The sequence below is a fragment of the Solanum pennellii genome, chromosome 6 (genome assembly GCF_001406875.1).
Source record: "Solanum pennellii chromosome 6, SPENNV200".
NCBI classification, from domain to species: domain Eukaryota; kingdom Viridiplantae; phylum Streptophyta; class Magnoliopsida; order Solanales; family Solanaceae; genus Solanum; species Solanum pennellii.
Window position 1 is genome coordinate 45,676,694 of NC_028642.1, and position 24,724 is coordinate 45,701,417.

General features: G+C 32.4%; 2 protein-coding genes across 2 annotated transcripts; both read right to left on the bottom strand.

The window, feature by feature from the left end:
• Nucleotides 1-2,872: 2,872 nt before the first annotated feature.
• On the bottom strand, nucleotides 2,873-4,612 carry LOC107021800 (endochitinase PR4-like). Its single transcript, XM_015222512.2, has 2 exons — nucleotides 4,059-4,612; nucleotides 2,873-3,483 (listed from the first exon to the last, which is right to left on the bottom strand). The coding sequence occupies exons 1-2, from the start codon at nucleotides 4,510-4,512 to the stop codon at nucleotides 3,071-3,073; spliced, it is 867 nt and encodes a 288-aa protein (XP_015077998.1). The 5' UTR covers nucleotides 4,513-4,612; the 3' UTR covers nucleotides 2,873-3,070.
• A 1,479-nt stretch (nucleotides 4,613-6,091) lies between these two features.
• On the bottom strand, nucleotides 6,092-12,602 carry LOC107021345 (signal recognition particle 14 kDa protein). Its single transcript, XM_015221987.2, has 4 exons — nucleotides 12,476-12,602; nucleotides 11,617-11,710; nucleotides 11,411-11,520; nucleotides 6,092-6,575 (listed from the first exon to the last, which is right to left on the bottom strand). Exons 1-4 carry the CDS (start codon nucleotides 12,476-12,478, stop codon nucleotides 6,405-6,407), a joined length of 378 nt encoding a protein of 125 aa, XP_015077473.1. The 5' UTR covers nucleotides 12,479-12,602; the 3' UTR covers nucleotides 6,092-6,404.
• Between the last annotated feature and the right edge of the window lie 12,122 nt (nucleotides 12,603-24,724).

Genomic DNA, 24,724 nt, shown 5'->3' on the forward strand with positions numbered 1-24,724 from the left:
TTTTTTTTTGTTTTGGATTTAACTTTTTATATCATGTTTATTAAGTTATGATATTTTGACTTTCAAATATTATAAATGATACTTTGATATATTAACTAGAGTAAAAACAAAAAGATTATTGAATTTGTAACACTAACTTTAGTGAAAGAACAAAGTTTGGGTATATTTTTTAAAATATTAAAGTGAAAGGACACTTGTTCTTCATAAATTTTTTTTTTTTTTTGCGTTTTTTCTTAAATAAAATAAAAATAAAAATAAAAATTTGGGGTCAGGGATTACAATGTTCCAAGCCTGGTCCAATAAAATGAAAGTTTTGATTATTGACCATTTTTAAATCTATTAAAACTCTGAAATACAAGTAACAAACATAAGTTTCTTCATAGTTATAATTTTATTTTTGCAATTTGTATATTTCACTTGTGAATATATAAATAGAATAAATATATATAAATTATGTATTTATACGTTCACATTTTTTTCTAAACTCTCTTTGGTATATTTCACTTGCCAATATATAAATAGGTTAAATTATTATGATTTTTTCATATACAAATAGCTAGGGTAAGTATACACAAAATTCTGATTTTATACAATCAGAAAACGAATTATATAAATTCTGAATTTATACAAATTAGACAAATAGCAAGAATTGAAAAAACTGTAGCCGCGAATTACAATTTTCTTAAACCGTATCTACGGTAGTTAAACATGTAGCCTATGTTAAAGTACTATACATCTTTCACTTTTTCTTTCCCTTTCCTTAATTTCAAATTGCAAGTCTTAAATTGAAATGATTCAAAAAATTATATAAAGCAAGAAATTGGGATAGGCGTTTGTACAAAATAAATTACATCTCATCACAAATTTGTTGCACAATTTTTATCATGGCAATGTGAAAGGCATCCATTACATTGCTCTACAATGATTTATGATACTCATCATAATAGGTATTTATTCCTAAAAATATTTTGTTTAAGCAAATGCATATAAAAAACATCCTATTTTGATTATTTTCAAGATGTGATCTATCAATAATAATATATGATAAAGTTTTTTTTTTTAAGGTTGTGGAAAGTTTACCAAACTATTTGAGTGAAAAATAGGGGAAGGGATACAAGGTTGAAATTCAAATCTCATTTAACAAGGTAAACAATCTTAATTTTTATTTACCTTCAAATTTTTTGACAAAGAATTTAATGGTAAATTTAGGGGTTGTTTGGTTACTGGTTAGAATTATGCAGGCATTAGCTATGCAGGGTTTAGTTATGTAGGTATTAATTATGCACGGTTTAGTTATGCAGGTACTAGTTATGCAGGGTTTAGTTATGCAGGTATTAGTTATGCACGTTGAGTTATGTTGGGTTTAATTATACGGGTATTAGCTATGTGGATATTAGTTATGTAGATATTATTTAGTTACGTAGAGATCAATACATGAATTATTAACTATTGAATATTAAACTTGTTGTAAATTATTAATATATGTTATTTACAAAATAATAATACATGCTAATAAAATGTGAAATATATTGTATAATATATAATCTTAATGTTTGATTAGCATATGTACCGTTAAAAAATATACAATCAATTTCTATTATTAAAAAAGTATTTATATTTGCATAAATCAATCAAAATGGTAAGTATATCAAAAGAAAAAAATATTCTATATAATATAATAAGAAATAAAAACAACACATGTTGAAAGGAAACAATAAAGTTTTTAATTAAAAAAATAAAATAAATTAAATGAAATAAAAATGATCTAAATATAAAATAGAAATAAAAACAACAAACTTATATAGGAAAACAATAAAGTTTCCAATTAAAAATAATAAAATAAATTAATAGGAAAAATATGTAATTTATCACTTTAATACATGTATAACTACTACCCACATAACTTATTCCACCTTCTACCCTGCACAACTTTATACATAGATTCTCTCATAAATTATGTTGGTATTAATTATGTAGGACTACAAAAATGCAACCAAACATGGTATAAATTATGTTGACTTTTTTACTTAATACAAAACTTCTACCAAACATAATAAAGCTAATGCAACTTTTTATACATGAATAAGATATCTCTTATACAGCAACCAAATTAACCATCTTAAACCTATTAAAACCCTAAAAAAAAAATCAATTTGGGCAGGAGACATAACAACTTTTGATACCAAAGTTGCACAATCTCCACTCATTAAGTTTTAATGGATGAGATTAACCTAAACTCATATTTTGAAGTCTCGATTAAATTTGAATCGCACACTATAGAGCTCATTCGAGAGATAGTTTTCCAAAATAATTTTCTCCATACTCAAAACTCAAATTCGAGACTTTGATATTTTTTATAAATACTCACTATTTATTCACCCTGTATGTACAATAGGGGCTACTAGCACAACTCAGATCAAATGGTTCTTGATTGGCCTAGTTTCTCTAATTTGGATCTCTTAAACAACTGATCCTTAACCACATTTCAAAATTAATTTAAGCTTCAAATCAAGTTAAATATATATGGAATTAAGATGTATCATCTTATACAAACAAATATATAAATGATGTTAGTTTGTTGCGACCTACTATCTCAAAAGTAAAATTTGCAAAAGTATTTTCACATGAAAAACTCCTTGCTCAAAAATAGGCAAAAATCACAACCTATCTCTCTATAGGATTCCCTCGACTCAATTTAAGGTCACAACTCTCTTTGGACAACTTGTACGAATAAACCGGTTGGTTGAGACACATTTTCACCGAGTTGATTTTTCATATGGTCATATAAAGTCACATCTTAATAAAACAAATTGAAACTAAAAAAAAAGAAAAGAGTAACTTTCTGAAATAATAACTATTAGCTAAGTAATCATATAAAAAATCAACCCTTGTTTCACCATTAGGCTAATAATATGTATGAAATGCATTTTGTAGGTATTATATATGTTAGCCTAGACAAATCAAATTATGTAATACATCTAGACTTCAATATATAGCACTATTTATAATTTAGTATACATATAGTTTTTTTTCATTCATATACTATATGATAAATGAAATAACACTTGTTCTAACAAGTGAGATTATCCCCAGTATCTACACCAAGTTGCTTGCAATACTGAACATAATGTTGAACCCTTCTAGACACAGGCTCAGGAAGGGCACCATCACACTCAAGAGGACCATTAATAGCTCGAATCGTTGCCCCGAAACCTTGCCCAGAACTTAAGAGAGGTTGGCAAGTGTTCATCCAGTACCACAAGGCAGTTTTGAATGATATTAAACTGTCTCTAGACACAATATCGGGGTCGTTAAGCCCATCGAATCCGATGTCTTTTCCAGCAGGACCATAGTTGAAGTTCCATGATAGTTGTATTGGTCCTCTACCATAATAATTTTGGCCAGAAACACAAGGGTACTCTGAGTTTGTCATGTCACAATAGTCCCTAGATGAACCATTTATCTCATTTATGTAACACATTTCTGCATATGATAAAACTATACTGTTACTTGTCATATTGTAGGTGTGAAAAATGTTGCTACAAGCCCAGGCACATATTCGGTCAAACTCAATAACTTTTGCTTAAATATATGAAAAAATGCACAGGTATCCCCCTAGACTATGACCGGAATTTCAGATACACACCTTAAGTAAACTAAGGTCCTATTACCTCCTAAACTTATCTTTTTGTAATTTTGTGCACCTTTTGTCTTACGTGGCACACTCCGTGACTCCACGCAATTGAGGTGCGTGAGAGATGTTTTGATGCCACGTAAGCCAAAAAGGTGCACAAAATTATCAAAAAAATAAGTTAATGAGAGTAATAGGACCTTAATTTAGTTAAGATGTGTCTCAAAAATTTCGATTATAATCTAGGGGATACTTGTGCATTTTTCCTGAATATATAAAATATTAAGTTTAATACTCATATAGTTAGATGGTTCATAATTGACAAGACATATCACATGAAGAATCCAAGAAAAGTGTTTTTTTTTTATAAAAAAAAAAAAAACTAAAATTAAGCATATGATATAAAAATTTAAGAAAAATGACTTACGTCCGGTCTCATGTGTGACATGAGCAAAGAAAGCAGCAATTTCGCGCTTATTATCATCATCAGAAAAACCGATAGTTGCGAATTCAGGATAAGACTTTAAAGCTTCAAGAAACACAGGTCTCGTGTAAAATCCTTTGCCTTCACAATTTGAAGAAGCTTGATTTGCAATTCCATTGAAAAATGATTCACTAACAATATCAGAAACTCTATTGCTATTATTATTGTTGTTATTAATATTATGATTGTAATATTTGGTCGAAGAATTATAACAAGGCCCTCCTTGACAACCTTGTCCACAATAAGCTTTTCCACTGCCACAATAACCCCATCTACTGCAACACAATCCTTCTGTACATCCACAATATTGTGTCGAAGCCAATTTTGGAATTATAATTATAGCTATAGTACATGTTAATAACATAATCAACAAAATTCTTGAAGAAAAATTTATCATTTTAAAAAAAAAAAATTGAGAGGATAAAAAGAGACCTCTTGTTTGATGGTGTACTAAATGATATAATGAGTATTTATAGAAGCAAAAAAAAAGTTGAATTATTGTTTAAGGTTCAACAATTTTAGTGTTGGGGGGTTTTAGGTATAGGTATGTTTCAATTTTTTTTATTATTATGGGTGTTGCAATAAATTAGGAAGGATATGGTTATGTCATAACTCATAAGGTCCTAGCTTATTAATTAAAAAAGATCACAAGAAATCCTTGAAGCTTTTGATAATTGCAAAGATTTTTAAAGTTTGAAATTACCAGAATACTCAAACTCGAGACCTCTGATTATTAAAGATGAAGAAATATTCACTAGTTACTACATAATAAAAAAATTATTTTTAGTGGTGTAATTAATTAATGAATAATTTAATTACTGTTAAATATGTATTTTTGACGGCAATTAGCTAGCACTTTTTTTTATATAAATGCTCCTAAAGCGTATAGCAACATTAGATTCATTAACAAGTAATTAATGTCAATCGTAAAGATTTTGAGCACTATTTATTAATATGTATAATTATTGCTTCTAAAAGCTACCCAATCCTTATTGGTAAAATAAGAAATGTTAACTATAGTACAATTAATAATGTAAAAACACTAGTCACCAAGCTTGGAACTAAAGCAATTGAATTTAGCTTGGGCAGGCAATTATTTCATAGGTAAATTCTGATTGTTCTCTTTTGAAGCTAAGTTAATTCAATGATTCCATATTATGTCATTAACAAAGTTGATTAAAGTCGTAAATGACTGATTTAAAAATTTACATAACGTAAACTTTATTTAAAAAGAAAATACATACTAACAAAATATTCTTCATATTCGAAACTTAATTCAAATTTTTTAATTTATAATAAATAAAATATATCTTATCTGTTTCACCACGATCCTCGCTTGATATTAACACGGCGTTTTTGGTATATTGTGAAGATTTGCAGAGGGACTACTTTTATAAAAGTAAATATTAGTGGGCTTTACTGGACTTCCACGCAACTATCATAGAAATCATTTAAAGCGATAGCATTATCGTCCTTTTTATTAGAAAAAAAATGGGTTTTTGGTATGATAATCACCTTCACATCTTCAATACTATCATTGTTAGTTCGAGCCTATATATATATATATATAGTTTTATTCAATTCGGAGATAAAAAGTGATAAACACTAATAAATAGTGAGACAGATAAAAGACCCACATAAAATATTTTGTTTTTTAAAGTTCTATACTCAAACTTTCAAGTGTTTGAACTTCATACTTAAATCATCACCAAATATTTATCGAAACACATCTCAACTGTCCGTTGTTCACTTTTCCTGGTTGAAATGCCAACCAGACCACAAGACTGATCTCCTTTTTTATACATGCAAAGGGCTATGAAACTGGCATCCACTAAATTAAAAGAAAACACACCAAACAATGTGCCAATTTCATGACTAAATGGTTTTTGGAACAGTGGAAAAAAAACTGGTTGAACAAAAAAAAGCAAAAAATGTCATTTTAAGTTCCCACAACCAAAAAGTATGGACATATGCAGTTGACATGACATTCAAGTATGTAGGCATACTACTTTTGATTTGGTCCCCTCTACTTTCAGTTGCTGTTCAAGGACTTAAAGATCAAGATTATGACAAAATTCCTTCAACTGTTCCATAACCCAACAAGCTCTTTAAAAAGTTTGACTAATTTAGATGTGAATAATCAAATTGAGTAAAAACACCTCCTTTCTTCATTCTATGCAGTAGGAGTTGTAATGAAGTTTCAGACTTGTCGCCCCAAGTGGACGGGGTTCAAATCCTACAACTCTATCCTAGAAACAAAATGGGGGAATAAACCAAAGGACTAAAGTTTCATGTAGAGGCTTTAGCAGCAGCAGATTTCTTTTTCGAAATATCCATCTTTTTGTCAGAATCAGTAGCCTTCCTCTTGTCCTTCCTCTCCCTCTTCTTTAGTGCAGTCAACCGGGCCTTCAGCAAAATTGCATAAGATGCTTGGAAACGCTGGTGATCTTTTGCTCCAACCTGTTAGTTCAATATAATCAAGTGCATCATTAGCCACAAGAAGTGAAATGATGCATCAAAACATAAATAACAATCATATAAACTACATAAGCAACAAGCAAAGACGTGAATACAAATAAGATGACACCACCCATAAGGTGCCTGTTTTTTATAGATGATTGATTTTCCTTTCGTAGAGAACAATATTTTGGTTTACATTCTTTATTTTTGGTGTATGGCTTGTATATGGGGTTTCTCCAATCATTAATTAAAACATTACCTTATCAAAAAGAGCAACAAGCAAGAGATGAACACAAACAAGATGAAGAAAAAAAAGACTACTAAAGTAAAGAAAATTCAAGTTGGTGTTCTTGTCTCCATTATAGGATAAGGAGAGGCATTCAAGAAGGAAAACGGGGGAGGGCTAACTAGCAGACATACCAGATAAAGTTCTATACTAAAGGGACGTTCACATTCTTAGACACATGACAGGCTGTATCAGCCCAAACTTCATGAAATATGTACCATGTGAAAACCTTGTCAATTTCTAAATTTCAAGAAGTAACAAATCAACCAGTATTTGCATGTGCAGGTGAGCGAAATTTAGAACAGAAGTGTGCAACATGCAAATGCTGAAAGGGCTAGCTAGCAGAACATACCAGACAGTTCTATATTAAAGCGACATTTCACATTCTTGTAACATGACCAGATGTTTTAGCCCAAAATCAGTGCCATGTGTACCATGTGAAAAATCTTGTCAATTTCTCAATTTCAAGAAGTAACAAATCAAAGAGTATTTGCATGTGCAGGTGAGCAAAATTCAGAACAGAAGTGTGCAACTCACAAATGTTGAAAGGGATAGCTAGCAGATACACAAGACAAAGTTCTATATTAAAGAGACACATTCACATTCTTAGACAAGTGACAGGCTAAAAAACTTCATGTCATGTGTACCATGTGGAAGACCTTGTCAATTTCTCAATTTCAAGAAGTAACTAATCAAAGCATATTTGCATGTGCAGGTGAGCAAAATTCAGAACAAAAGTGTGCAACTCGCAAATGCTGAAAGGGCTAGCTAACAGACATACCAGACAAAGTTCTATATTAAAGGGAAGTTCACATTCTTAAAGACACGTGATGGGCCGTGTCAGCCCAAACTTCATGCCATGTGTACCATGTAGAAAACCTTGTCAATTTCTCAATTTCAAGAAGTAACAAATCAGAGTAGTATATGGATGTGCAGGTGAGCTATATTCAGAACAAGTGTGCAACTCACAAATGCTGAAAGGGCTAGCTAGCGGACATACCCAACCAAAGTTCTATATTAAAGCGGCGTTCACATTCTTAGATACATGACGGGCTGTTTCAGCCCAAACTCCATGCCGTGTGTTGTACCATGTGGAAAACCTTGTCAATTTCTCAATTTTAAGAAGTAACAAATCAAAGAGTATTTGCATGTGCAGGTGAGCAAAATTCAGAAGAAAAAAAAGTACAAAGCATCCTAAAATGTCTGCTAACTGCTCTGCTATTTCTAGACCCTTTCTTTACATCAAAAATACAAAATATTCATACAATTTTCTTTGATTTTCTAGATTGGGTTAGAGATATCCTCAAAGCATCTGTTGTTTCTTCTTTCCATACTGACCACTATATGCAATATGGTATTATCTTCCACCATCCCTTCTGACTCTGTTCCCTCCCTCCACTCCTTATGCATCAGCTAAGTAGGTCAGCAATGTGTTCAGGCGTTACCCAATTTGCTCGAGATATACTTGGAAACACAGACCAGTTCTGTGATACAATCTTCCAATGAATAAAAGATGATTATTAGTTTCCTCATTCTCCTTGCCCAAAAAAAAACATCTGGATACTATCTGAAAGCCCCTCCTTTCCAATTTTTCATCAGTGAGACATGCTCTTCAGGTCACCAACCAAGTGCACCTTGTTAGGGACACTGCACTTACAAATCTGTTTCCAAGGACCTGGTATGTCCCCTCCTTCCTGGTTGCTCCACCACTTCGTTTCTCTAGAGTCTTCTTAATAAGAATTAGTCATCACTGTCATGTTTCCACCTCACTGTGTCTGGTCCTGTAGATAAACCTAAGAAACCACTAAGCACTTGTAATAACTCAACAAATCTACCCACTTCTCAATCATTCAAGTGCCTTCTGAATGTGAGATTCCACCTTGAGGGGACAGAGTGTCAACTATTGATGCTTCAGAGTTGCTACAGAATGAGAACAGTTCCGAAAATGAGCTCATTAAAGGCTCGAGTCCAATCCTTTTATCTCTCGGAAAAAGGATCTAGGTGTCATTCCACACACTACAGTCTATATTCCCAGCCAACATAGACCATATTAGAACACAAATAGTCACTCTGCCCATATTTGTTTATAGTTACTTCCTTCCAGAGTGCATGATCCTCACCAACAAACCTCCATTTTGTCAATAAGCAGCTGTTTTGAAGCCCCAGATTCCTAATACCAAGTCAACCATAAGCTGAGCAGTTTGGCATTTCACTTGGTGAATACCTCTGCCCTCCTTATTACCTAACATAGAAAGTCCTCAACTTGTATGGTATCCTCCACCTGAAGGCATTAGAAATAAGGACATGACATGTGTTGGCAATGAGTCCAATACTGAGTTCATAAGAGTACTACTTCCTCCAAGAGATAAACACCGGGCTTTCCAATTGGCTAGTTTTTCAAGTGTTATCAAAGGCGAAAAGCGCAAAAAAACTCTAAGGTCCATTGGAGCTTTATGTGCAAACAAAGAATGGGCTTTAATGAAAAAAGGCGCAAAGGGAGAAAAAATTACAAATATATATGCTGAGTTCAAGACGAATAATTATAAACATAAATAACAAATATATGACCAAAGAAATTGAAAAAAATAATGATAAAGTACCTTTCAAAAAAAATGTGATAAAGTGAAATATCAATTGTTTAGTGTCACCTCTTCGGCAGAGACACATTGGCGCACATAAAGCAAGGCGAGCGCTCAACACATTTTGAGTTTGGTTACTAATTTTTTTCAACAATCTCATCCGGAACTTCTATCTCCTTATGATTGTTTCTAAGGGGCATCCCCAAGTAAGTTGGTCGGGAATTTCTCAATTTTACAACTCAAGATGTTGGACTGATGACTTATATGCGTCCACCACAAGTCAATGGACCAAGTCCGTTCACATAGTAAGAACAATGCAGAAAGAAAAACTTAAAATAAAGAAAACAAAATGTTTACGTGTTAACCCCCTTGCTCAAGGGAGGAGAAAACCACAACCTGTCTCACAGGATTTCGCCAATTCCATTACTTCAAAGAGTTAAGATTCCGATTACAAACTCTTGCAACCTAGGAATTGAACTCTTAATCCCTTCTCCTTTTGTAACAGCTTTGTTACTCATAAACAAAGTAATACCTCTATTGCCTACTACGCCAACAAGCTAAGTTAATGTAGACTTCAAGAACACGAATAGCTAACTCTAGCTACAACTCAAACTTTAACAACGATTACAACCGAAATGATCTGATTCCTTTATAACATATGAACAGATCTTACACTGTATAAACACGAGACAATAAACTCAAATAACAACTAAAGAGAACAGTAGATCACTCGATCAGGTCTCTTGCTGCATATGAGAATATTTCTTTTTGAGAGTGGATTTTACCGTATGGAAATCTTCAACTCAAAAACTAGGAAACATCCCTTGACAAGATGACTATTATAAGATGGACAAACTACCTAGTGCAACGCCATTGGCTGAGAGTACTATTCCTCTGAAGAGGTGCACCAACCACTGCAATTGTGGCAGCAGTTGCAGCTTTACAACTGTCCTTTGCACATTGCCTGAAACTCTCAGTCCCTCATGGGATCAGGTGCCCAACTAGATGTCATAGTTTGTTAAATCATCGAAACTTCAGAATATAACATGGACAGGCATTGAATTTGTGGAACTTCTTTGACAGGGAAACTACTACCTTTCCTCCAATTTTACAAATGGACCAAAAATTGCCCCAAAGATCACCAAAATCATTCTGATGTACATGATCTGATCTGCTTTAGCATCTTAGAAAACAACTATATCATCAGCAATAATGAAAGGCAAATCTACATCTCTTCCCCTGCTTGATTGCCTATCCTGAAACCTTTTATCCACTGTACTGAATAGTACCTCTCATCATACTACTGAAACCTTCCATAGCTAATATGAAAAGGCAAAGAGAGGGGGGTCTCCCCGAGTCCTCTTTCTCTGAGGGAAAATTCCAGCAATTTCTCCTATGACTAGAATTGAGGACAGTTTTGATACAAAAACCATCCACTTTAACCATCTTCCACCAAAACCCATTTTTTAAAGAAGGTTGAGAAGTAACTCCCAGTTGACATGATCATAATGGGTTATCTATAGCTAGGGTTTCACATGATCCCTGGATCTTCACCTTTGAGTCTAGAATCCACAGGTTCACTGACTAAAAGAGTTGCATCCATAATTTGTTGGCCTTTTATGAGAAATTGTCCCTTTAGGTGCTGTAATATTGTATTACAAGCATGTACGATACCTATTAGTTATCAATCAAGTAAACAAAGACCACAACTCCCATTCTCTATGCACCACAAGGCTACCATCCTATTTTTGAATTTGATGCTCTCAATCTCAAACATACAGGCCAGGACCTAGAATTATCTATATTTGCACATTTAAACTTATGCTAAAAAATAATTCATACAACAAACTAACACCCTCAATGTTCCAGAGAACATAGTGCCCAACAAAGCAAAAAAATGGGGAAAACGACAAGACTTGCAAAAAGAAGGTGAGGGAAAAAGGTACGAAACTTTCTATTGTGATTATTACCATTGTGGAAATATTCTTTTTCCCATCAGTTGCTCGGATGAGGCACTTAAATTCAAGAGTTTCACCAGCTGTCTTCATCTTATTCCGTTGGGCTTTAGATTTATCAGAAGCTGTGTATACAAAGGACAAGATTGCTCAATCAGTATTACTCATAAAGAGAATACAGAGCACAAAACACAGGAAAACCAATGAAGAGGCAAACTCACAGTGTTTAAGCGTAACCCAAACGGAACCATGCTCAGTAGTTCGCTCAAACATACTCGTCAGTTCATTGAGGAATGGGTCTGGCTGTAATCGCACCTGACAAATCCAATTCAGATCAGTAATTGTCAACTTATGTTCTACCAAAAAGATGGACAAAGCCACTTCTTTCAAATTTCCTAAAAATAAGCAAAATTCCATATAATTTTGTATCCACAAATAGGAAGCACATTGAACTCCACAATGTGATTACTTAACATAAACAATGTGAGTATGCTTCGCCAGTGCCACCTGAATAAAGGAGGAAGAAATACAGTAGTTGGGTAGCTTGAGTGTGTGCTCAGGAGAGAAAGCAAGGATGAAACCAGTGTGTAGACTTAGAAGATTCTTGTAATTTCGCTTATTTCTACGCTGGCTATCAACCCAACCCATGTAATCCTCCTCCTTTATCCAGTTAAAGGATGAAGTAAAAACATCAGATTCAACAAATTTTCTAACCCTACACATCAAATTCATCACCACTCGAGTATAATGCTAAGTGGGAAATTTTTCCATCACCTCAACCCCCAACTAGTTAATTCAATCGATAAGCACCATTTAAACTGGTATTAACTAATTTCCACAATTCAATATAGTGAGATTCGGGATACATACATAACAACTCAAGAACACTAAGAATCTAACATGAATTTATACTCTACAGAAACCCATAATCTCAAAAAGGAAATATAGATCAAATAAAGCTGAAAACGGCGTAAACAAAGAAAAATTAACATCAGAAAATTCTACATTGTTTGATTTCCAGATTTGATTCGAAAGAGTAATGCGATCAATTGATTTTGATGAGTTGAAGTTAGCGCTTACCATCTTCGAACAGCAAATCTCGAAACCCAAAAACCAAAACTTCAACACAGCGATGAAGAGAAGCGATGGGTTTATATGGGTCAAAGAAACGTCAAGGGGTATATATTTCTCTATTAAAATTCAATAAAAATGTATTTATTACTCCTATGACTCAAAAATATGGTTTTTTCATTAAATTCATATTTCTTTTCTATGTAAACACATTTTTTCCTAATGATGTTTTTTTTTTTTTAATTTGTAGATGTTTATCTTATTTCAATTTGAAAAAAAGATAAAAGGGAATCTTTATTGGTATCTAGATGAAAAATTATGGGGAACTTTCATATACAGTCACTCAATAATAGCCTAATTACTCTCTACAGCTATAGTTTGATAATTAGAATTCGTAACATGTTATAGGGAGGAGAGAGGAAAGTAAGATCGAGAGAGATGAGAGAGGGCAAAAAGTGGGAGAGAGGTGAATTGTATATGTATATCGGTTAGATCATTGTATATTATACATATGTATTTGTATATATGGCAAGCGAGATTAGGAGAAGGAGGAGAGAGGCGATCGAGATTGGGAGAGGGAGGAGAGAGACGAGTGAGAAGGGGCAGAGAGTGGGAGAGAGGTGAATTGTATATGTATATTGATTTAGATAACGGTATATTATGCATATGAATTTGTATATATGACAAACGAGATTGGGAGAGAGAGGAGAGAGGCGAGCGAGAGAGGACAAAGAGTGGGAGAGAGATGAATTGTATATGTATATCGATTAGATAATTGTATATATACATATGCATTTGTGTATTCTGACAAATTATACATATACAAATGTGGCTAATTATACAAGCTCGAAGTCACCCCATAATTAATGTATAATGTTAGTCGTAAGTGGTAATTATAACAAACTATAGATATGATGAGTAATTAAGTAATATAAGTTTACTTAACAGCATAATTTTCTCAAAAATTAATGATGAGATTAATGTATCTTTTTTCTTAAAGAGCCATGTATTATTGGTTGAAAAGTTACCTGAGGTTATTCTATTTTAATTAAAATTTGATTGAAACGAAAACAAAATACTATTTTCTAATGGTTTGCAATTATCATGATTTTAAAATAAAAAAATAAAAATAGCTTTCTTTAAAAGTAATATTTGTATTTAGAACTATATATATATATAACACATCAAAGTTCTATCTTCCTTCTCCAAATGAGCTTCCCTTTTTCTCTTCTTCATGGCTTTCTATCTCATTTTTATCTTTCACTTTGTTGTTTGCTCTCATTGTTTTTCTTTACTTTCTCATCATCTTCTTCTAAGTGTTTTTGATTAAATTTTGTTGAAGTTTCCATTTTAATTTTAATTTTGGTTTTGGATCTATTTCATTAATTTTTTATATTCGATTGTTTCGATAGTACGATCAATTTTTGTTGCTTTGTTGGTATGTGATTGTAGGTATGTTGCATGGACATAATTTCTATATTGAGTCCACTTCTTTTTCATCTCATATGTACAAGAGTGTAGACCCATCTTAACTTTGCAGTGATGAGTTCTATTATAAGAGGGTAAAGCAAAAAAATTATTCTGTTACAAATCAGCAAACACCTCTAAATACAATTGGGTATGATGTAGATTCTTCGTCTTTCCTTTTTTTTTTCATTCATTTATGCTATTTTGAAAAGTACCAAAATTTTCATTTGTAATCTCTAAATGTTAGACAAAACAAAATGGAAATTTTTTAACAATGGCTACTCATCGTTGGTATGACAAACTCTAAAAAGATTGTGGAAGTAAAACAACCGAAGAGTTATGCTTTTGGTATTTGTTTGAGTTTATAGATGACATAAACATTTTTGTAGATGACAAAACCCAAACATGGAGAAAACACTAAGGAGAAAAAAAAAACAATCCCTTCAAAAACAAAAAAGGATGGATGGAGAGTTCAAAGAGCCTACGGAAATGCAATATTTGTCAAGGTAAATTCAACAAAAAACTTGTCGATATTCAGAGCACACAAAGGAATGTAATGCAAAAAAGGTTAATATAAATTTACATTGTTAAGTGCTAGCAAACTACTTAATAATTTGGTTCTTTAGATGTGATAATGTCAAAAGTCTGTTAGATTAGGTTCTTAAGAAATGAATGAAACCTTGTTCTTTTCTTTGTTGTACAGACTATGCATGCTTAATTCATATATTGTAATTTTGTTTATAACTAAAAATTCATTTTGGAATATGTCTTTATTAAGTAGTGGAGTACAGACTATTATCATGTTCCGTCAATTCTCAGTAAGATTTTACATTCAGATAGGTGCCAAAGAATCTAGAGTTTTGGAGAAGTTTATAGAAAACTCTAAAAGCCCTTAGATATTCTAAGAAAACTCTAGAATTCCTTAGGTATTTCCTTGGAAGACTCTAAAAAAACTTAGAAGATGTCTTAGAAAGCTTTGGAATATCCTAAAACATGTAGAAAGCTTTAGAGAGGGACCAAAGTGTAATTGTTATGAGGACTTATAAAGTAAATATTATTTACACTTTAGCTCCTAGATTGTAGTATAAATAGATGGGGGCACTCATTTGTAAATCAAGCAAGCAAAGTTATAAGCAATTTTCCAAAGTTAATGAAAAAGCCTTCTTCAAAGTTCTCATTTATTCTTTCCAAGTCTTTCTTTACACTATCTTAGCAATCTTTGCATAAAGGGTTTACTTGAACGTACAAGATCATGAAAAATTTATGAGTAGGTTGTCAAGTGCCGCACGGAGCTTTAATAAGACTCTAAGTCTGTGACAATATGCATACTTAATTCATACATTGCAGCTATGTTTATAACTAAAAATGACTGTCTTGCGTTGATATATATGTCACTTTGTTCTGATAGACACAATGTAATAAACATATTATGATGGGGAAAGGATAAAAAGAAAGAGGTTAGTAACACTATCAAATTAGTTACTAATTCATTAAAACTATACTTATATATAGAATACTTATTAAACAAATGTGTAGGGGAAATATTGTATTCTACTACTTAATAATTTGGGTCTTAGATGTGATAATATCACACGTCTACTAGATTATGATGGGGAAAAAATTAAAAAAACAGAATAGTAATATAATTCAGTTTAGTTTCTAATTCATTAAAACTATCCTTATATATAGATAGTTATTTAAACTAATTTGTGTAGGGAAAGTGTTGTACATATTAACATTGTCCTGTTCTACCTTAGAAGTATATCACTACTTAATTTGAGTTTTTAGATGTTATAATGCCAAAAGTAATACAGTTCTATGTTAGAGTTTTAATTAGTTATTTTCTTTATTGAAAACACCATACATGCTAATTGATATTAACTCTGTTTAGAACTAAAATTTCATTTATTTTATTAAAATTCCAGATAAGGCAGCTGCAAAGGCAGGCGTAACTGTTGAAGCTGGTTATGCAAAGGTTGTTCACACAGGCAGTGTGGCTTCACTTTGTAGTTAGTTTGCTCATTAAACAGGTACAGGCAGCTAGATCTATTCAAGTTGCTCACAAAAGGAAGAAGGTCAAGGGCAAGTTGTATTAAAAGAAATATGAAAGACTTATTTCCCTTGATCACTTTTAGATCAAAGAATTAAGGCAGAAGCAAGTTGTATTACTAAAGATATTTGCTCCTACGTTAATGTTTTCTCATAATTTTATGATGACTACAATGTTGTAACAGATTACTGCATCATTGTTGTTATGATGCTTATGTCTCGTTTTGGAGACGTTGATTTTACTAAAGATACTACTAATATGTTAATTGCTTTCTCATAGTTTTTGTTGACTATAATGATGTAACAGATTACTGCATCACTGCTGTGATGCTATATATCTCATTTTGAAGACATTGGTTTATTAAAGATACTGCTACTATGTTTATGTTTTCTCATAATTTTATGTTGTCTCTAATATTGTAACAGACTAATGCATCATTGTTGTGATACTGCCTATTTCTCACTTTGAATAAGTTGGTTTACTAAAGATACTGCTACTACGTTAATGTTTTCTCATAGTTTTTATTGACTATGTTCCCTTATAGCTTTCGAGAAATGAACTCAACTTTTGCTCTCTACTTAACTTGAAACTTAACTCTTACGGAATACTTAATTTCCTTATAGCCTTTGAGATGTTTACTCAACTCTTTACTTTTTGTTCAACTTGTAACTTGATCCTTAAAACAAGGTTAGACCCTTCAAATTAGACAAGTTTTCAAGTCCATACTCCACTAAGGTGAGTGTTTTTTTTTTTCTTTATAACAAATTAAATTTTTTGAGATAATCAACTAGTTGAAATAATAAATATTGATATTCAGTATAAATATCACTAAAATCTCTCAATTGACACTAAATGTATTGTTATTAAATGTCACTTTTGTTGGATAAATCAATCGATCAAGTAAATTTGCCATAAAAAATAATTCAATGCTTGATATTTTTCTTTTCGTAGTCAACCAAGTCCTATATATTATCCTTCAATATACTTATTTCTACCCGATGATTTAATACCTCATAAACTTAAGCATAATAAAATTTAGAAAAAATTATGCGGATAAGTAAATATATATTAGTTAATTAGTTAACATAGCTATAGTTTGCCTTAGTTACAATTTGCGATCCACTTTTTGTTATAATTAAGTTTTTTAGATTTGTATAATTTGCGCGTTTGTACAATTTAATTTGTATATGTGTATAATGTAATTTTATATAATATAATTTGTATAACTTTTAAAGTTCGGATGTTTGTGTTTGTATAAATTCATTAATTCGAGTTTATACATAAATAGTTGAATTATACAAATGTACAACGAATTATACCATAGAGATAACTTAAACTATAGTTACAACTTACAACATGTAAATAAACAAACTATAGTTATGAAACATAATTAATTTTAGGGAAAAGGGTTAAAAATACCCCTCGACTTTGTTTATTAGTTGAATATGCCCTCGCCGTTAAAATGAAGTTATTTTTACCTTTGTCGTCTACAAACTTATCACATATACCCCTCAATTAGATGAAAAATCATAAATCAATAGAAATAATCCAATTTACTTAAATGAACCAATTTAAACCCAACCGGACCCGACCCACTAATCATTACGTGATAATGCTGAATTTTTTGAACATATTTTTTCATTACGTGATAAAATTTCTCATGCACTTATTGAAAGAAATCATGAGAACACCTATAGTATTGACGAACTACAAAGGAGCAAAAGGCCAAGAAAAGAATATTTTTCTTATGGAAATTATTTTTGAACTTTTGTTGTTGATAATGAACCATTAAATTATTTTGAAGCTATATCTTCTTCAGATGCTAAATTTTGGAAAGAGGCAATAAAAATTGAAAGTGATTCAATTATGAAAAATAAAACATGAATTTTGACTGACTTACCTCCTGGTGCAAAACCTATTGGTTGAAAATGAATTTTCAAAAAGAAACTTAATCCTGATGGATCTATAGATAAATATCAAGCTCGGTTAGTAGCAAAAGGATTTTCTCAAAAATAAAATATTTATTATTTTGATACTTTTGCACCAGTGACCAGAATTTTCCTATTCGAATTTTAATTGTCTTAGCATCTATTCACAAGCTTTTTATTCACCAAATGGATGTAAAAACAGCTTTCTTAAATGGTGATTTAGAAGAAGAAATTTATATGGTATAACTTGAAGGATATATTATTCCTGGACAAGAATATAAGGTTTGTAAGTTAATTAAATCTCTTTATGGTCTAAAACAAGCTACTAAATACTGGCATGAAAAATTAAATCAAGTCTTATTGATAAATAATTTTACCTATGTTGAAGTGGATAAATGTGTTTATACCAAAATTGTTGACAATGATTATGTGATAATATGTTTATATGTTGATGACATGCTTATATCTGCTACAAGTTTAAATAGGGATAATGCACAAGTACCCCCTCAACCTATGCCCGAAACCTCAGAGGCACACTTATACTATACTATGATCATATTATCCCCCTTGAACTTATTTTATTAATAATTTCTACCCCTTTTCGGCCTACGTGGCACAATCTTGTGGGCCCAAAGTTTGTTGACTTTTTCTTTCAAGCTAGTGTCACGTAGGCCGAAAAGGAGTAAAAAATTACTTATAAAATAAGTTAAGGGAGGTAATAGGACCTTAGTATAGTATAAGTGTGTCTCTTAGATTTCGAGCATAGGTTGAGGGGGTACTTGTGCATTTCCCCGTTTAAATATTGTGAATAGCACTAAATTATTTTTGTCTACTGATTTTGATATGAAAGATAAGGGTGAAGTAAATATAATTTTGGGAGTTAAGGTAATAAGGAGTGAAGATGGTATAATGTTGTCACAAGAACATTATGTGGAAAGACTTCTTAAAAAGTTTGATTGTTTTGAGGTGAAACCTCTAGCCACTCCTTATGATGCTAACTCTTTTTTGAAAAAAGAATTATGGTGACCAGTTGCTCAATCAAACTATGCTCAAATTATTGGAAGTCTATTGCATTTGATGAATTTTACTAGGCTTAATATGTCTATGTTGTTTGTAGATTGAGTAGATATACTCATAATCTCAAAAATGAGCATTAATTTACGCTTAATAGACTGATGAAATATTTGAGAGGAACCATGAATTATGATATTACGTATAGTGGATTTGCTTCTACTTTAGAAGGGTATTGTGATGCAACCTGGATCTCTGATTCATATGAGACAAAATCCACCAATGGATATCTGTTCACCTTAGGTGGTGGTGGAGTATTTTGGAAATCAGCTAAACAAACGATCATAGCTAGATCTACTTTGGAGTTAGAGTTTGTAGCTCTGGAGCTGGCTGGTTCTGAGGCTAAGTGTCTAAGAAATTTCTTAGCGAATATCCTTTTGATAAAGGATGAATTTCCTCCGGTGTTTATACATTGTGATTGTCAAGCCGCAATTGCTATTGCGAAGAATAAATCTTATAATTGTAAAAGCAGATACATGAAATTGAGGCATGATGTCATTAAGCAACTGCTGAAAGATGGAGTAATTGCAATAGATTATGTGAAGTCAAAATTTAACTTGGTCGATTCATTTACTAAACCCGTGGGAAGCAAATTAATTTCTCAGACCTTAATAGAGATGGATTTAAGGCCAATTGATAGTCAATACAGATGGAAACGCAACCTATGTGATTGCAGATTCCATGAAGTATGTTCATGGTAATAACAAGTCGATATTGACTCTGCACAACTAAATGAGAGTGTTTGAAACTGTTACTAAAAATGAGGGATGAGTTATTAACTCTTAATGAATTCATAGTCCTTAATTAAAAATGGTTTATTTAAAGTAGTGTACACTTGATGAATTCACCTATATGAGAGTTGTAGTGTGGCCGCTCCTATGAGACTTTAGCCTAGTCTCTAGAGCTCTCATGAATATCAGGCATGCACATGACCTAGTGGCGCCAAACTGCATTGAACAACAAATTATTGTGATCAAACTGTGATTGGTAAATTCTCTGATTTACAATTAGAATATTTGGTTCATAGAAATATTATATTTCACCAATAATTTTGTAAATCAAATTTTATTGATCTAAGTTTGATTTATAGTCCGAAAGACACTAAATCTATTGCATAATGTCCTGAAAATTCAGCAAGTTATATTTTATTCGTATAAAATCTTTTGAAATAAGTAGGGGATTGTATGTAAAATAATGATAGTATTTTATTTCAAAAGAATCTATATCTTAAAGATAAACTAGTGAATTTAGCCGCGCTTTGCGCGATCAAAAATTACTCGTTAAATTTGCTAAATAACTAATTTTTTGAATAGTTGATTATTAAATATATTTCTAAAGATTCTTTATAGTCTTTAATCCAAATATATCAAATTTTAAGTCTTAATTAAGTTTATTATTAGTACTTAAATTTTATATCTTTTGTAATTTAAAATCGCTTAAGAATTTTCGAAATAAAAAAAATCCTAAATTTATTCTCTTTATTTTAATAAGAAAAGTAAATTTAATGTAATAAGTTGAACTCTTTATGAAATTTAAATTTAATTTAATAATATAATAAGCTTAATGTAAATATAATTTTTTTCTAATATCTAATCTTTTCCTTCAAAAGTTATTATTCTTTCCTTTAGTAATGAATTTTTTTTCCATCTTTCACTAATCTTAGATTATGAAATGTTTGTAAATCATTTTCTATCTTGACTAGCTTTACTACGATTATAATATACTGCCTATTATTTATATAAAAATGAATAGATTAAAAGATAAATAGTCTCAATTACGCAAATAATATAAAGTATTCAAATAAATTAAACCCAAACTATATATATGTATTAACTAAAATACAACTTTAAACTTACCTATATTTTAGTTATTATTTCTAAATTATTCTAAAAGGTAAACATAAATAAAAATTGTGAAATTTCCTAGTCCTCAAAATTGATTTCGTTATTCAAAATAAAATATATTCCTAATCCAGACTTGATTTTTTTTCAAGTCTGGGCTCACCTATCAGACTTATCTACGGCTCGTACATTGAACGACGGACCGTCCTGGAGAACCATTGAAAAATTAAAAAAAAACTTGACATTTCGAAAAAAATCTAACTCACCGACCACGCCACCACCTACGGACCTTCGGGCCACCTATGGTCCGTGGATTGTGTTGTTGGGTCTGACACCAAGTCTATGAAAAAATAAAGTTTTCTCCCTTTTGAATCTGAGGTGTTACACAAAGTGTATCGCCGTTCAAATCCTCGATATCTTTATATAAGGAAAAGACGATATTATTCGTTATTTTCGGGTCATTTCGTTGCATTCAATATCAATAGTCTTAGGAGACATAGCATCTACATTCTTTTTAGTAAGATATTTGAAAATACTTTTGGATACCTTATCAACATTTTTTCAGACACAATTAGAGTATTTCAAAATTACCGTTACGCGAACATCTTTTTTCTTAGTTAGGAACCTCAATTGAAATATGATTTACTCAATTTTCTATTTTGTAATTCAAAACGAAGATATGATAAAATAGAAATTACTAACTTATCAAGTAAACCATTAGCTCGTTAAGGATTGTCATACCTGCACTTTTACCTTCAAGGATATAAACATATAAAGTACATATTATATTATAAAAAGGAATTTTCGCTGAAAAATAATTTAATTATGCTCCATAGTTATAGTTTGTTAATTACGATTCGTAATTATATGTTAGAGGCATGAGAGAGGAGATCCAGAGAGCGCTTAGAGTGTAGAGAAGCAAATTGTATATGTATATCTGCCAAATAAGTGTATGTATGCAACTGATATACATATGCATTTGTATATCTGGCGAGCGAGATTGGAGAGGGGAAAGGGGGAGAGGCAAGCGAGATTGGGAGAAGGGAAGAGAGAGGCAAGCGAGATAGGGTAGAGAGTGGAGAGAGACTAATCGTATTTTTATAAGTAACACCCCGTAGCCAAAACAGACCAAAAATCAGTTTTCAGAAAAATCTGCAGGTTCAAACGACGTGATTATCGACGGACTGTATCCTGACTCACGGTCCATCCAGCACAATCGTCGATGGGATCAGAGACTCCCAAAAACTCAGTCGGGAAAAATTGGCTAAGTCTTGATTGATGGACGTACCTACAGTCCGTAGGTCAGACAACGGTCCGTAGTCTGTGACCGTCGATCAAGACCCCCATTTCACCCACTCTCTGAAAAGAGCTACGGATGACCAACATTGTCTGTAGGTGGACCTACGGTCTGTAAGTCTGACCGTAAGTGGGAAATTAGCAGATAGTTAAGGAGAAATACAGTTGGGTCAACTTTAAATGGTCATAAGTCTTAGCAAAAAATGAATTAGATATCTCATGACCTACCCACAGATAGGTAATTGAATTAGTTTTTCAAAGCCAACGACCTTATTAAAATTAGACCTCCGAGTAAAAAGTTATGCCCTTTTTAGTAAAGGTCTGTCGAATAAGCCCAATCGACGAGGCGTCGGTCAATCGACGGACCATCAGTCCTGGCCGTCAATTGGTCTGACATCAACTTTCCTATGGGTCTTTTGGACCTTTAACACTTTGTTTAAACCCTAAGTTACGTCGTTTTGACCCTATATCATCACATATTAGTCAGTTTAAGCCTAGAAACATAATTAAAACATATCTAAGTCAAATCATTAAATCAAAACTTACAAAATTAAAAGCAAGAGAGGAGAAAAAGCTCAGGAACCCTAGGTCAAGAACGCCACAAGATCCTGTAGTTCTAGCTCCGAAACCTAAGTATTTTTCCGTGGATTTCATCGCTAGGTATGTAGGATTTCACTAGTGGGTTCCTTTCACCTATTGGGTCCCTAGTTTTCAGTCAGATTCTTGATTCTAATATTATGATTAAACCTAGGGTTTCTAGAACTTCTTGCACTTATTAGATATATGTTTCAAAATCAGATTATCTTGTTATTACTCAGATAATCGCATGAATTTCAGAACCCTATCTTTGTGTTTCTTTAATCCTTGAATTACACATGTCAGGTTAAATATTTCAATTATTCAGTTATACATGCTTCAGTTTTTAATGCATCATTATCAGTTTAAAATGTTCATTCTCAGTTTGCATGTTCAGTTTTGAGCTATCCAGTATTTACAGAAAATTCAGACATAATCAATTAACTATATAAATCCATGGGAGTAGCATAATACCGAGTTGGACTAGGGTTCAGCGTACCCAATAGTCCCAAAACTACTAGCCAAGTAGGTTGTAAGTCCCCTTTGTGGGCAATCAGTTTAGCAATCACGCCAGCATGCCTTTATACCTTTGGCAGGGTATATTGGTTCCTCTCAATGGGGTGTACACATCGGACTCCACATTTAGCTCATGTGGTTTTATTATCGGTTATTAGTAGCTCCCACAAATCAGTCAGACAATCTGCATTGACCATTTATCAGTATATTCAGTATCAGTTTCAGCATGTTATAAATCGGTCATTGCATCCAGTTAGATCAGAATTCAGCTTATCATGTCAGATTATTATACTTGCTTTATGCTTGTTCAGTTATGTTTTATTTCAACTTTACTCTATTCTACATGCTCATTACCTTTTAAGTACTGACGCGTACGTGTGTCATATCTTTTCGTGATGTAGGTTCAGGTTATCAGCGTCCAGATCATGCATAGATCGATTTCCAATCTCCAGTTCAGCAGATTCAGTGGTGAGTCCTCATTCTCCGAGGACAACAGTCATGATTTTCATTTCAGTATTTTAGTCATTTAGTTTCAGTTTTTGCTAGATTTAGCTGGGGCTTGTCCCAGTATTTCTAGTGTAGTTTAGAGGCTAGTTTCAGACATAGTTAGATTCAGCTTAGTATTGAGTTAATATTTCCTTTGTATTGAGTTAATATTTCCTTTGTATTAAACTCATTCTTTTCAAATATCTCAGTTATAGAACATGGGTATTTCCCATCTTTTCAGATTTAATTATGATTTAGCTTCTGCATGAGTTTATTATCTTTAGTATGGTCATGATCATGCCAGCAGGGTTAGCTTGGGATCACTTATGGTTATAAGTTTCGTGTCCACGTCTCGGGGGTAGCTCGGTGCGTAACAAAACTTGGTATCAAAGCACTAGGTTTAAGAGTCCTAGGATGTCTAAAAAGTCGCACTAAGTAGAGTCCTTTTCATGGGTGTGAAGTGTACCACATCTAATGAGAGGGAGGCTATGAAGTGTTTTAGGAAAAACTTCACTTTCTTGTTACTCTTATTGTGCGCGAGGTATGATTATTCCAATCTAACTTGACATTTACGTTTCAAATCATGCCTCCTCATAGATCTAATGCTAGGAATGTGAACGTCAGGAATACAAACGCAGCTCCTCCAGCCCCAGTCAAGAAGTCTCCAATGCTGAGTTCAGAAATGCCATACAGATGGTTGCTCAGAGTATGACTAACCAGAATAATCGGGTTCATGCTCATGTAAATGAAAATGGTGGATCACTAGCAACAAGGGTCTGTGACTTTGTTAGAATGAATCCGCCTGAGTTCTTAGGATCGCAGAGTAATGAGGATCCTCAAAATTTCTTGGATGAGATCAAGAAGATCTTTGAGGTAATGCAAGTCACTAGGAATGATCGGGTCGAGTTAGCATCATACCAGTTGAAGGGTGTTGCTTATATCTGGTACACTCAGTGAAAGGAGAATAGGGGTGCAAATGCGGCCTATCACTTGGGATTGCATTAGGGAGACTTTTCTCGACAGGTTT

Coding starts and splice junctions, on each gene's coding strand:
- LOC107021800 (XM_015222512.2), bottom strand. CDS start 4,512: ATGATAAATTTTTCTTCAAGAATTTTGTTGATTATGTTATTAACATGT. Junction 3,484..4,058: donor TGTCACACATGAGACCGGAC/GTAAGTCATTTT, acceptor TATCATATGCAG/AAATGTGTTACATAAATGAG.
- LOC107021345 (XM_015221987.2), bottom strand. Junction 11,521..11,616: donor TTGGGTTACGCTTAAACACT/GTGAGTTTGCCT, acceptor TTGTATACACAG/CTTCTGATAAATCTAAAGCC. Junction 6,576..11,410: donor AAAAGAATATTTCCACAATG/GTAATAATCACA, acceptor TTGAACTAACAG/GTTGGAGCAAAAGATCACCA.